The 15826-nt window shown below is 21.4% G+C and overlaps 1 protein-coding gene across 1 annotated transcript in view; it reads left to right on the forward strand.

Annotated features, from left to right (window-relative positions):
* Nucleotides 1-15826, forward strand: part of DIP-epsilon (Dpr-interacting protein epsilon) — a 791100-nt gene that overhangs the window by 681754 nt on the left and 93520 nt on the right. Inside the window, exons 4-6 of the mRNA XM_073965144.1 lie at nucleotides 12909-13067; nucleotides 13184-13312; nucleotides 13846-13996. Of these exons, the coding sequence (XP_073821245.1) occupies nucleotides 12909-13067; nucleotides 13184-13312; nucleotides 13846-13996 (439 nt within the window). The remainder of the gene's footprint in view (nucleotides 1-12908; nucleotides 13068-13183; nucleotides 13313-13845; nucleotides 13997-15826) is intronic.

The following is a 15826-nucleotide window of genomic DNA, read 5'->3' on the forward strand; positions in this document are numbered from 1 at the left end:
AAGAATGTGAAACAAAAACCTTCCCATGATTTTAATTTTTACTTTTACACAATTTTTCTTAGCAATATTCAAATTTAAAAATGAGCTTTTCTTCACTTTCCCCAAATCAATTCTTTCAGAAACTGTGTCAAAGAATTTGTATGATTCCACATTTGGAATAGGCTCGTATTGAATACTGATAATGGTACATAAAATGAGATTTGCGGCTGATAAGATTTATGAAGAGAATACAAGAATAACCTACGATGGTACACAATCCGAATTGTATATACCCTTCTCCTTATAAAACAAATAATCAGTTCGGTTAAATGAATATTAAAATATATTTGTTTAAATATTCCTTAAAAATCCACGCTTATTATAATATTTTTCAATATTCTTTAAAAATTCACGCTTACTAAGATTAGTTTTATCATATTCTTTTAAAATCGAGAAATATTAAAAATATTTTTTTTAATATTCTTTAAAAGTCCAGGCCCATTAAAAATAATTTATTTTAAGTACTCTTAAAAATCCACGCCTATTAAACTATTTTTTTTAAATATTTTTTTAAATCTACGCCTATTAAAAATAATTTTTTTAAATATTCTTTAAAAATTCACGCTTATTGAAAATAATTTTTAAAAATATTCTTTAAAAATCCACGCTTATTGAAAATAATTTTTAAAAATATTCTTTAAAAATCCACGCTTATTGAAAATAATTTTTAAAAATATTCTTTAAAAATCCACGCTTATTGAAAATAATTTTTAAAAATATTCTTTAAAAATCCACGCTTATTGAAAATAATTTTTAAAAATATTCTTTAAAAATCCACGCTTATTGAAAATAATTTTTAAAAATATTCTTTAAAAATCCACGCTTATTGAAAATAATTTTTAAAAATATTCTTTAAAAATCCACGCTTATTGAAAATAATTTTTAAAAATATTCTTTAAAAATCCACGCTTATTGAAAATAATTTTTAAAAATATTCTTTAAAAATCCACGCTTATTGAAAATAATTTTTAAAAATATTCTTTAAAAATCCACGCTTATTGAAAATAATTTTTAAAAATATTCTTTAAAAATCCACGCTTATTGAAAATAATTTTTAAAAATATTCTTTAAAAATCCACGCTTATTGAAAATAATTTTTAAAAATATTCTTTAAAAATCCACGCTTATTGAAAATAATTTTTAAAAATATTCTTTAAAAATCCACGCTTATTGAAAATAATTTTTAAAAATATTCTTTAAAAATCCACGCTTATTGAAAATAATTTTTAAAAATATTCTTTAAAAATCCACGCTTATTGAAAATAATTTTTAAAAATATTCTTTAAAAATCCACGCTTATTGAAAATAATTTTTAAAAATATTCTTTAAAAATCCACGCTTATTGAAAATAATTTTTAAAAATATTCTTTAAAAATCCACGCTTATTGAAAATAATTTTTAAAAATATTCTTTAAAAATCCACGCTTATTGAAAATAATTTTTAAAAATATTCTTTAAAAATCCACGCTTATTGAAAATAATTTTTAAAAATATTCTTTAAAAATCCACGCTTATTGAAAATAATTTTTAAAAATATTCTTTAAAAATCCACGCTTATTGAAAATAATTTTTAAAAATATTCTTTAAAAATCCACGCTTATTGAAAATAATTTTTAAAAATATTCTTTAAAAATCCACGCTTATTGAAAATAATTTTTAAAAATATTCTTTAAAAATCCACGCTTATTGAAAATAATTTTTAAAAATATTCTTTAAAAATCCACGCTTATTGAAAATAATTTTTAAAAATATTCTTTAAAAATCCACGCTTATTGAAAATAATTTTTAAAAATATTCTTTAAAAATCCACGCTTATTGAAAATAATTTTTAAAAATATTCTTTAAAAATCCACGCTTATTGAAAATGATTTTTAAAAATATTCTTTAAAAATCCACGCTTATTGAAAATAATTTTTAAAAATATTCTTTAAAAATCCACGCTTATTGAAAATGATTTTTAAAAATATTCTTTAAAAATCCACGCTTATTGAAAATAATTTTTAAAAATATTCTTTAAAAATCCACGCTTGTTGAAAATAATTTTTAAAAATATTCTTTAAAAATCCACGCTTATTGAAAATAATTTTTAAAAATATTCTTTAAAAATCCACGCTTATTGAAAATAATTTTTAAAAATATTCTTTAAAAATCCACGCTTATTGAAAATAATTTTTAAAAATATTCTTTAAAAATCCACGCTTATTGAAAATAATTTTTAAAAATATTCTTTAAAAATCCACGCTTATTGAAAATAATTTTTAAAAATATTCTTTAAAAATCCACGCTTATTGAAAATAATTTTTAAAAATATTCTTTAAAAATCCACGCTTATTGAAAATAATTTTTAAAAATATTCTTTAAAAATCCACGCTTATTGAAAATAATTTTTAAAAATATTCTTTAAAAATCCACGCTTATTGAAAATAATTTTTAAAAATATTCTTTAAAAATCCACGCTTATTGAAAATAATTTTTAAAAATATTCTTTAAAAATCCACGCTTATTGAAAATAATTTTTAAAAATATTCTTTAAAAATCCACGCTTATTGAAAATAATTTTTAAAAATATTCTTTAAAAATCCACGCTTATTGAAAATAATTTTTAAAAATATTCTTTAAAAATCCACGCTTATTGAAAATAATTTTTAAAAATATTCTTTAAAAATCCACGCTTATTGAAAATAATTTTTAAAAATATTCTTTAAAAATCCACGCTTATTGAAAATAATTTTTAAAAATATTCTTTAAAAATCCACGCTTATTGAAAATAATTTTTAAACATATTCTTTAAAAATCCACGCTAATTGAAAATAATTTTTAAAAATATTCTTTATAAATCCACGCTTATTGAAAATAATTTTTAAAAATATTCTTTAAAAATCCACGCTTATTGAAAATAATTTTTAAAAATATTCTTTAAAAATCCACGCTTATTGAAAATAATTTTTAAAAATATTCTTTAAAAATCCACGCTTATTGAAAATAATTTTTAAAAATATTCTTTAAAAATCCACGCTTATTGAAAATAATTTTTAAAAATATTCTTTAAAAATCCACGCTTATTGAAAATAATTTTTAAAAATATTCTTTAAAAATCCACGCTTATTGAAAATAATTTTTAAAAATATTCTTTAAAAATCCACGCTTATTGAAAATAATTTTTAAAAATATTCTTTAAAAATCCACGCTTATTGAAAATAATTTTTAAAAATATTCTTTAAAAATCCACGCTTATTGAAAATAATTTTTAAAAATATTCTTTAAAAATCCACGCTTATTGAAAATAATTTTTAAAAATATTCTTTAAAAATCCACGCTTATTGAAAATAATTTTTAAAAATATTCTTTAAAAATCCACGCTTATTGAAAATAATTTTTAAAAATATTCTTTAAAAATCCACGCTTATTGAAAATAATTTTTAAAAATATTCTTTAAAAATCCACGCTTATTGAAAATAATTTTTAAAAATATTCTTTAAAAATCCACGCTTATTGAAAATAATTTTTAAAAATATTCTTTAAAAATCCACGCTTATTGAAAATAATTTTTAAAAATATTCTTTAAAAATCCACGCTTATTGAAAATAATTTTTAAAAATATTCTTTAAAAATCCACGCTTATTGAAAATAATTTTTAAAAATATTCTTTAAAAATCCACGCTTATTGAAAATAATTTTTAAAAATATTCTTTAAAAATCCACGCTTATTGAAAATAATTTTTAAAAATATTCTTTAAAAATCCACGCTTATTGAAAATAATTTTTAAAAATATTCTTTAAAAATCCACGCTTATTGAAAATAATTTTTAAAAATATTCTTTAAAAATCCACGCTTATTGAAAATAATTTTTAAAAATATTCTTTAAAAATCCACGCTTATTGAAAATAATTTTTAAAAATATTCTTTAAAAATCCACGCTTATTGAAAATAATTTTTAAAAATATTCTTTAAAAATCCACGCTTATTGAAAATAATTTTTAAAAATATTCTTTAAAAATCCACGCTTATTGAAAATAATTTTTAAAAATATTCTTTAAAAATCCACGCTTATTGAAAATAATTTTTAAAAATATTCTTTAAAAATCCACGCTTATTGAAAATAATTTTTAAAAATATTCTTTAAAAATCCACGCTTATTGAAAATAATTTTTAAAAATATTCTTTAAAAATCCACGCTTATTGAAAATAATTTTTAAAAATATTCTTTAAAAATCCACGCTTATTGAAAATAATTTTTAAAAATATTCTTTAAAAATCCACGCTTATTGAAAATAATTTTTAAAAATATTCTTTAAAAATCCACGCTTATTGAAAATAATTTTTAAAAATATTCTTTAAAAATCCACGCTTATTGAAAATAATTTTTAAAAATATTCTTTAAAAATCCACGCTTATTGAAAATAATTTTTAAAAATATTCTTTAAAAATCCACGCTTATTGAAAATAATTTTTAAAAATATTCTTTAAAAATCCACGCTTATTGAAAATAATTTTTAAAAATATTCTTTAAAAATCCACGCTTATTGAAAATAATTTTTAAAAATATTCTTTAAAAATCCACGCTTATTGAAAATAATTTTTAAAAATATTCTTTAAAAATCCACGCTTATTGAAAATAATTTTTAAAAATATTCTTTAAAAATCCACGCTTATTGAAAATAATTTTTAAAAATATTCTTTAAAAATCCACGCTTATTGAAAATAATTTTTAAAAATATTCTTTAAAAATCCACGCTTATTGAAAATAATTTTTAAAAATATTCTTTAAAAATCCACGCTTATTGAAAATAATTTTTAAAAATATTCTTTAAAAATCCACGCTTATTGAAAATAATTTTTAAAAATATTCTTTAAAAATCCACGCTTATTGAAAATAATTTTTAAAAATATTCTTTAAAAATCCACGCTTATTGAAAATAATTTTTAAAAATATTCTTTAAAAATCCACGCTTATTGAAAATAATTTTTAAAAATATTCTTTAAAAATCCACGCTTATTGAAAATAATTTTTAAAAATATTCTTTAAAAATCCACGCTTATTGAAAATAATTTTTAAAAATATTCTTTAAAAATCCACGCTTATTGAAAATAATTTTTAAAAATATTCTTTAAAAATCCACGCTTATTGAAAATAATTTTTAAAAATATTCTTTAAAAATCCACGCTTATTGAAAATAATTTTTAAAAATATTCTTTAAAAATCCACGCTTATTGAAAATAATTTTTAAAAATATTCTTTAAAAATCCACGCTTATTGAAAATAATTTTTAAAAATATTCTTTAAAAATCCACGCTTATTGAAAATAATTTTTAAAAATATTCTTTAAAAATCCACGCTTATTGAAAATAATTTTTAAAAATATTCTTTAAAAATCCACGCTTATTGAAAATAATTTTTAAAAATATTCTTTAAAAATCCACGCTTATTGAAAATAATTTTTAAAAATATTCTTTAAAAATCCACGCTTATTGAAAATAATTTTTAAAAATATTCTTTAAAAATCCACGCTTATTGAAAATAATTTTTAAAAATATTCTTTAAAAATCCACGCTTATTGAAAATAATTTTTAAAAATATTCTTTAAAAATCCACGCTTATTGAAAATAATTTTTAAAAATATTCTTTAAAAATCCACGCTTATTGAAAATAATTTTTAAAAATATTCTTTAAAAATCCACGCTTATTGAAAATAATTTTTAAAAATATTCTTTAAAAATCCACGCTTATTGAAAATAATTTTTAAAAATATTCTTTAAAAATCCACGCTTATTGAAAATAATTTTTAAAAATATTCTTTAAAAATCCACGCTTATTGAAAATAATTTTTAAAAATATTCTTTAAAAATCCACGCTTATTGAAAATAATTTTTAAAAATATTCTTTAAAAATCCACGCTTATTGAAAATAATTTTTAAAAATATTCTTTAAAAATCCACGCTTATTGAAAATAATTTTTAAAAATATTCTTTAAAAATCCACGCTTATTGAAAATAATTTTTAAAAATATTCTTTAAAAATCCACGCTTATTGAAAATAATTTTTAAAAATATTCTTTAAAAATCCACGCTTATTGAAAATAATTTTTAAAAATATTCTTTAAAAATCCACGCTTATTGAAAATAATTTTTAAAAATATTCTTTAAAAATCCACGCTTATTGAAAATAATTTTTAAAAATATTCTTTAAAAATCCACGCTTATTGAAAATAATTTTTAAAAATATTCTTTAAAAATCCACGCTTATTGAAAATAATTTTTAAAAATATTCTTTAAAAATCCACGCTTATTGAAAATAATTTTTAAAAATATTCTTTAAAAATCCACGCTTATTGAAAATAATTTTTAAAAATATTCTTTAAAAATCCACGCTTATTGAAAATAATTTTTAAAAATATTCTTTAAAAATCCACGCTTATTGAAAATAATTTTTAAAAATATTCTTTAAAAATCCACGCTTATTGAAAATAATTTTTAAAAATATTCTTTAAAAATCCACGCTTATTGAAAATAATTTTTAAAAATATTCTTTAAAAATCCACGCTTATTGAAAATAATTTTTAAAAATATTCTTTAAAAATCCACGCTTATTGAAAATAATTTTTAAAAATATTCTTTAAAAATCCACGCTTATTGAAAATAATTTTTAAAAATATTCTTTAAAAATCCACGCTTATTGAAAATAATTTTTAAAAATATTCTTTAAAAATCCACGCTTATTGAAAATAATTTTTAAAAATATTCTTTAAAAATCCACGCTTATTGAAAATAATTTTTAAAAATATTCTTTAAAAATCCACGCTTATTGAAAATAATTTTTAAAAATATTCTTTAAAAATCCACGCTTATTGAAAATAATTTTTAAAAATATTCTTTAAAAATCCACGCTTATTGAAAATAATTTTTAAAAATATTCTTTAAAAATCCACGCTTATTGAAAATAATTTTTAAAAATATTCTTTAAAAATCCACGCTTATTGAAAATAATTTTTAAAAATATTCTTTAAAAATCCACGCTTATTGAAAATAATTTTTAAAAATATTCTTTAAAAATCCACGCTTATTGAAAATAATTTTTAAAAATATTCTTTAAAAATCCACGCTTATTGAAAATAATTTTTAAAAATATTCTTTAAAAATCCACGCTTATTGAAAATAATTTTTAAAAATATTCTTTAAAAATCCACGCTTATTGAAAATAATTTTTAAAAATATTCTTTAAAAATCCACGCTTATTGAAAATAATTTTTAAAAATATTCTTTAAAAATCCACGCTTATTGAAAATAATTTTTAAAAATATTCTTTAAAAATCCACGCTTATTGAAAATAATTTTTAAAAATATTCTTTAAAAATCCACGCTTATTGAAAATAATTTTTAAAAATATTCTTTAAAAATCCACGCTTATTGAAAATAATTTTTAAAAATATTCTTTAAAAATCCACGCTTATTGAAAATAATTTTTAAAAATATTCTTTAAAAATCCACGCTTATTGAAAATAATTTTTAAAAATATTCTTTAAAAATCCACGCTTATTGAAAATAATTTTTAAAAATATTCTTTAAAAATCCACGCTTATTGAAAATAATTTTTAAAAATATTCTTTAAAAATCCACGCTTATTGAAAATAATTTTTAAAAATATTCTTTAAAAATCCACGCTTATTGAAAATAATTTTTAAAAATATTCTTTAAAAATCCACGCTTATTGAAAATAATTTTTAAAAATATTCTTTAAAAATCCACGCTTATTGAAAATAATTTTTAAAAATATTCTTTAAAAATCCACGCTTATTGAAAATAATTTTTAAAAATATTCTTTAAAAATCCACGCTTATTGAAAATAATTTTTAAAAATATTCTTTAAAAATCCACGCTTATTGAAAATAATTTTTAAAAATATTCTTTAAAAATCCACGCTTATTGAAAATAATTTTTAAAAATATTCTTTAAAAATCCACGCTTATTGAAAATAATTTTTAAAAATATTCTTTAAAAATCCACGCTTATTGAAAATAATTTTTAAAAATATTCTTTAAAAATCCACGCTTATTGAAAATAATTTTTAAAAATATTCTTTAAAAATCCACGCTTATTGAAAATAATTTTTAAAAATATTCTTTAAAAATCCACGCTTATTGAAAATAATTTTTAAAAATATTCTTTAAAAATCCACGCTTATTGAAAATAATTTTTAAAAATATTCTTTAAAAATCCACGCTTATTGAAAATAATTTTTAAAAATATTCTTTAAAAATCCACGCTTATTGAAAATAATTTTTAAAAATATTCTTTAAAAATCCACGCTTATTGAAAATAATTTTTAAAAATATTCTTTAAAAATCCACGCTTATTGAAAATAATTTTTAAAAATATTCTTTAAAAATCCACGCTTATTGAAAATAATTTTTAAAAATATTCTTTAAAAATCCACGCTTATTGAAAATAATTTTTAAAAATATTCTTTAAAAATCCACGCTTATTGAAAATAATTTTTAAAAATATTCTTTAAAAATCCACGCTTATTGAAAATAATTTTTAAAAATATTCTTTAAAAATCCACGCTTATTGAAAATAATTTTTAAAAATATTCTTTAAAAATCCACGCTTATTGAAAATAATTTTTAAAAATATTCTTTAAAAATCCACGCTTATTGAAAATAATTTTTAAAAATATTCTTTAAAAATCCACGCTTATTGAAAATAATTTTTAAAAATATTCTTTAAAAATCCACGCTTATTGAAAATAATTTTTAAAAATATTCTTTAAAAATCCACGCTTATTGAAAATAATTTTTAAAAATATTCTTTAAAAATCCACGCTTATTGAAAATAATTTTTAAAAATATTCTTTAAAAATCCACGCTTATTGAAAATAATTTTTAAAAATATTCTTTAAAAATCCACGCTTATTGAAAATAATTTTTAAAAATATTCTTTAAAAATCCACGCTTATTGAAAATAATTTTTAAAAATATTCTTTAAAAATCCACGCTTATTGAAAATAATTTTTAAAAATATTCTTTAAAAATCCACGCTTATTGAAAATAATCTTTAAAAATATTCTTTAAAAATCCACGCTTATTGAAAATAATTTTTAAAAATATTCTTTAAAAATCCACGCTTATTGAAAATAATTTTTAAAAATATTCTTTAAAAATCCACGCTTATTGAAAATAATTTTTAAAAATATTCTTTAAAAATCCACGCTTATTGAAAATAATTTTTAAAAATATTCTTTAAAAATCCACGCTTATTGAAAATAATTTTTAAAAATATTCTTTAAAAATCCACGCTTATTGAAAATAATTTTTAAAAATATTCTTTAAAAATCCACGCTTATTGAAAATAATTTTTAAAAATATTCTTTAAAAATCCACGCTTATTGAAAATAATTTTTAAAAATATTCTTTAAAAATCCACGCTTATTGAAAATAATTTTTAAAAATATTCTTTAAAAATCCACGCTTATTGAAAATAATTTTTAAAAATATTCTTTAAAAATCCACGCTTATTGAAAATAATTTTTAAAAATATTCTTTAAAAATCCACGCTTATTGAAAATAATTTTTAAAAATATTCTTTAAAAATCCACGCTTATTGAAAATAATTTTTAAAAATATTCTTTAAAAATCCACGCTTATTGAAAATAATTTTTAAAAATATTCTTTAAAAATCCACGCTTATTGAAAATAATTTTTAAAAATATTCTTTAAAAATCCACGCTTATTGAAAATAATTTTTAAAAATATTCTTTAAAAATCCACGCTTATTGAAAATAATTTTTAAAAATATTCTTTAAAAATCCACGCTTATTGAAAATAATTTTTAAAAATATTCTTTAAAAATCCACGCTTATTGAAAATAATTTTTAAAAATATTCTTTAAAAATCCACGCTTATTGAAAATAATTTTTAAAAATATTCTTTAAAAATCCACGCTTATTGAAAATAATTTTTAAAAATATTCTTTAAAAATCCACGCTTATTGAAAATAATTTTTAAAAATATTCTTTAAAAATCCACGCTTATTGAAAATAATTTTTAAAAATATTCTTTAAAAATCCACGCTTATTGAAAATAATTTTTAAAAATATTCTTTAAAAATCCACGCTTATTGAAAATAATTTTTAAAAATATTCTTTAAAAATCCACGCTTATTGAAAATAATTTTTAAAAATATTCTTTAAAAATCCACGCTTATTGAAAATAATTTTTAAAAATATTCTTTAAAAATCCACGCTTATTGAAAATAATTTTTAAAAATATTCTTTAAAAATCCACGCTTATTGAAAATAATTTTTAAAAATATTCTTTAAAAATCCACGCTTATTGAAAATAATTTTTAAAAATATTCTTTAAAAATCCACGCTTATTGAAAATAATTTTTAAAAATATTCTTTAAAAATCCACGCTTATTGAAAATAATTTTTAAAAATATTCTTTAAAAATCCACGCTTATTGAAAATAATTTTTAAAAATATTCTTTAAAAATCCACGCTTATTGAAAATAATTTTTAAAAATATTCTTTAAAAATCCACGCTTATTGAAAATAATTTTTAAAAATATTCTTTAAAAATCCACGCTTATTGAAAATAATTTTTAAAAATATTCTTTAAAAATCCACGCTTATTGAAAATAATTTTTGAAAATATTCTTTAAAAATCCACGCTTATTGAAAATAATTTTTAAAAATACTCTTTAAAAATCCACGCTTATTGAAAATAATTTTTAAAAATATTCTTTAAAAATCCACGCTTATTGAAAATAATTTTTAAAAATATTCTTTAAAAATCCACGCTTATTGAAAATAATTTTTAAAAATATTCTTTAAAAATCCACGCTTATTGAAAATAATTTTTAAAAATATTCTTTAAAAATCCACGCTTATTGAAAATAATTTTTAAAAATATTCTTTAAAAATCCACGCTTATTGAAAATAATTTTTAAAAATATTCTTTAAAAATCCACGCTTATTGAAAATAATTTTTAAAAATATTCTTTAAAAATCCACGCCTATTGAAAATAATTTTTAAAACTATTCTTTAAAAATCCACGCCTATTGAAAATAATTTTTAAAAATATTCTTTAAAAATCCACGCCTATTGAAAATAATTTTTAAAAATATTCTTTAAAAATCCACGCCTATTGAAAATAATTTTTAAAAATATTCTTTAAAAATCCACGTCTATTGAAAATAATTTTTAAAAATATTCTTTAAAAATCCACGCCTATTGAAAATAATTTTTAAAAATATTCTTTAAAAATCCACGCCTATTGAAAATAATTTTTAAAAATATTCTTTAAAAATCCACGCTTATTGAAAATAATTTTTAAAAATATTCTTTAAAAATCCACGCTTATTGAAAATAATTTTTAAAAATATTCTTTAAAAATCCACGCTTATTGAAAATAATTTTTAAAAATATTCTTTAAAAATCCACGCTTATTGAAAATAATTTTTAAAAATATTCTTTAAAAATCCACGCTTATTGAAAATAATTTTTAAAAATATTCTTTAAAAATCCACGCTTATTGAAAATAATTTTTAAAAATATTCTTTAAAAATCCACGCCTATTGAAAATAATTTTTAAAAATATTCTTTAAAAATCCACGCCTATTGAAAATAATTTTTAAAAATATTCTTTAAAAATCCACGTTTACTAAAATAATTTTTAAAAATATTCTTTAAAAATCCTCGTTTGCTAAAATAATTTTTAAAAATATTCTTTAAAAATCCACGCTTATTGAAAATAATTTTTAAAAATATTCTTTAAAAATCCACGCTTATTGAAAATAATTTTTAAAAATATTCTTTAAAAATCCACGCTTATTGAAAATAATTTTTAAAATTATTCTTTAAAAATCCACGCGTATTGAAAATAATTTTTAAAATTATTCTTTGAAAATCCACGCTTATTGAAAATAATTTTTAAAAATATTCTTTAAAAATCCACGCTTATTGAAAATAATTTTTAAAAATATTCTTTAAAAATCCACGCTTATTGAAAATAATTTTTAAAAATCCACACTTATTGAAAATAATTTTTAAATATATTCTTTAAAAATCCACGCTTATTGAAAATAATTTTTGAAAATATTCTTTAAAAATCCACGCTTATTGAAAATAATTTTTAAAAATATTCTTTAAAAATCCACGTTTATTAAAATAATTTTTAAAACTATTGTTTTAAAATCCCCTTTTATTAAAATAATTTTTAAAAATCGACAATTACTGAAATATATTTTAAAAATATTCGTTAAAAATCCACTCCTTTTAAAATAATTTTTAAAATAGTTCTTTAAAAATTTACTTTTAATAAAAATAATTTTGATTGTTTTTTATAAATCCACGCCTATTAAAAACAATTTTGAAAAATATTCTTCTCGCTTATTAAAAATAATTCTTTGAATCGCAAATCACCGTTACAAAGCTAAAATAATCTACATATTTAATTTGTAATCAAATTCAAGACTCCCGATTAATGTGATTGACACACTTATTTGGAAGTTTGAACTTTATTAACCCACTAAAAATTCTCATTATGGATTTTGATGAGAAAATTAAATGCAAAAGCTTCCGGAATTAAGTCAGACGTTATTACAATATATGTGGCACACAAAGCCCTCCTTACTTGCCGTAACGTTTATCCAAATTACGCAAGCATTTATATTAATGAATATATTTAAATGTTAACCGGATTGTTTTGAAACCAAATTCAGTGACAACATGATAATTTGGGAAACAGGTCAATTTGTCTTTGCTTAGTGGGAAAGAGGGGGCGGGATTTTTGTTATCTGTCATTAATCATGCGTAACTAATTAACGTAATACTAACGTTGTTTGTTTTCGTTTGTCTTCTTTTTATAGTTCCTCCCAATATCGACGATGCATTGACCTCCAGTGATGTCATAGTACGAGAAGGTGATAATGTAACACTGCGCTGCAAGGCGAAAGGTAGCCCCGAACCGGCAATACGATGGAAACGTGATGATGGTTTAAAAATTGTTTTAAATAAAAGCTACGTAGGTAAGTTTGTAGGGTGGAGGATAAGGAGGAGGAGAAGAGAAAGTTTATTAGTTTTGGGATTATTGGATTTTCTAACCAATTATTCTCTTCTTTAAACCTTTCTTCTGCCGTTACAGTTAGCGAAGTTGAAGGTGAAACACTGGAATTGGAACGTATCTCACGTTTACACATGGGAGCTTATTTGTGCATAGCCACAAATGGTGTACCACCCAGTGTATCGAAGCGTATTAAAGTTAGCGTTGATTGTAAGTACACACAAACTTGTTGGTATAGCGGAAGCGTTGGCTTGTAAATATCTTTAAGGTGTATGTCAGTTTGAGGTATGGTTGCACAACAAGACGTGCTAATCAAATGTCGTTGTGAAAGTATAATAGGTGGGTTTTATTTAAAAACCTCTTAGCTCAATAAAGATGGAAATCTCAAATTCGTCTCCATAGAGTTGGAGATCTCAAACTCTATCTTATAGGGTTGTAGACCTCCCTCTCTACTATAAAGAGCTCCAAGCTCATCTTCATTATTAAAAAAAATAATTTTTATTTCACCAAAATAAAAAAACCCACCTATTATTTCTTTCACCTTGTAGCCTTTGCCTGTCACACAAACTGATAATTACCTCTGAGACATTTTGAAGCGCGACGTTTATGTGTGTTTGTGCAAAATTAATTGTTGTACAAGCACGTATTTTCCTTTTATATTTATTCGCTCATTCTCTTCATCTTGATGATTATATTTGTGTTTGTATTTTTTCTCTATCTTTTTCATTCTTGCTGTTTGTTAGTCTCTCCAATGGTGTCGATTCCCCATCAATTAGTTGGCATACCAATGTATTTCAACATAACGCTAGAGTGTTTTATTGAAGCGAATCCCACATCGCTGAACTATTGGACAAGAGAGAATGATCAAATGATCACCGATTCGCATAAATATAAGTGAGTATATGTTTGTTTATATGTGTGTGTTTTATATTTATTCTTTTAAATATTAGGGGTAGGAATGAGATTTGGGATGTTCCCCCGCTGGTAGGATTTATAATCTCAAATATATTCTATAGAAGCTTCCTGCGGAGGTCATTAGTCTATAGAAGTTTTCAACAGAGGTCTTGCATTCCTATAGAAACCTAATACGAAGGTCTTCTATTCTTCTATTCTATAGAAACCCCCTACGGAGGTCTTCTATTCTATAGAAACCCCCTACGGAGGTCTTCTATTCTATAGAAACCTCCTACGGAGGTCTTCTATTCTATGAAGGCTCTTTCAGAGGTCTTACATTCTATTGAAAGTTCTTTCGGAGGTCCTCTATTCTATAGAAACCTCCTACGGAGGTCTTCTATTCTATAGAAACCTCCTACGGAGGTCTTCTATTCTATAGAAACCTCCTACGGAGGTCTTCTATTCTATAGAAACCTCCTACGGAGGTCTTCTATTCTATAGAAACCTCCTACGGAGGTCTTCTATTCTATAGAAACCTCCTACGGAGGTCTTCTATTCTATAGAAACCTCCTACGGAGGTCTTCTATTCTATAGAAACCTCCTACGGAGGTCTTCTATTCTATAGAAACCTCCTACGGAGGTCTTCTATTCTATAGAAACCTCCTACGGAGGTCTTCTATTCTATAGAAACCTCCTACGGAGGTCTTCTATTCTATAGAAACCTCCTACGGAGGTCTTCTATTCTATAGAAACCTCCTACGGAGGTCTTCTATTCTATAGAAACCTCCTACGGAGGTCTTCTATTCTATAGAAACCTCCTACCTCATACGGAGGTCTTCTATTCTATAGAAACCTCCTACGGAGGTCTTCTATTCTATAGAAACCTCCTACGGAGGTCTTCTATTCTATAGAAACCTCCTACGGAGGTCTTTTATACTATGGAAACCTGCTACGGAGGTCTTCTATTCTATAGAAACCTCATACGGAGGTCTTTTATTCTATAGAAACCTCCTACCTCATACGGAGGTCTTCTATTCTATAGAAACCTCCTACGGAGGTCTTCTATTCTATAGAAACCTCCTACGGAGGTCTTCTTTTCTATAGAAACCTCCTACGGAGGTCTTCTATTCTATAGAAACCTCCTACGGAGGTCTCTACGGAGGTCTTCTATTCTATAGAAACCTCCTACGGAGGTCTTCTATTCTATAGAAACCTCCTACGGAGGTCTTCTATTCTCTAAAAGCCTCCTACGGAGGTCTTCAATTCCTATAGAAACCTCCTATGGAGGTCTTCTATTCCTACAGAAACCTCCTATGGAGGGCTTCTATTCCTATAGAAACCTCCTACGGAGGTCTTCTATTCTATAGAAACCTCCTACGAAGGTCTTCTATTCTATAGAAACCTCCTACGGAGGTCTTCTATTCTATAGAAACCTCCTACGGAGGTCTTCTATTCTATAGAAACCTCCTACGGATCTCTTCTATTCTATAGAAACCTCCTACGGATCTCTTTTATTCTATAGAAACCTCCAACGGAGTTCTTCTTTTCTATAGAAACCTCCTACGGAGTTCTTCTATTCTATAGAAACCTCCTACGGAGGTCTTCTATTCTATAGAAACCTCCTACGGAGGTCTTCTATTCTATAGAAACCTGCTACGGAGGTCTTCTATTCTATAGAAACCTCCTACGGAGGTCTTCTATTCTATAGAAACCTCCTACGGAGGTCTTCCTTAAAAGGTCTTCTAATCTATAGAAGGCCCCTGCCGAGGTCTTCTATTCTATGGAAATCTCCTACGGAGGTTTTCTATTCTATTCCTATAGAAACCTCCT

Source organism: Musca autumnalis, unplaced genomic scaffold (genome assembly GCF_047663935.1).
Source record: "Musca autumnalis isolate F117 unplaced genomic scaffold, ASM4766393v1 scaffold_2, whole genome shotgun sequence".
In the NCBI taxonomy this organism is placed as follows: Eukaryota; Metazoa; Arthropoda; class Insecta; order Diptera; family Muscidae; genus Musca; species Musca autumnalis.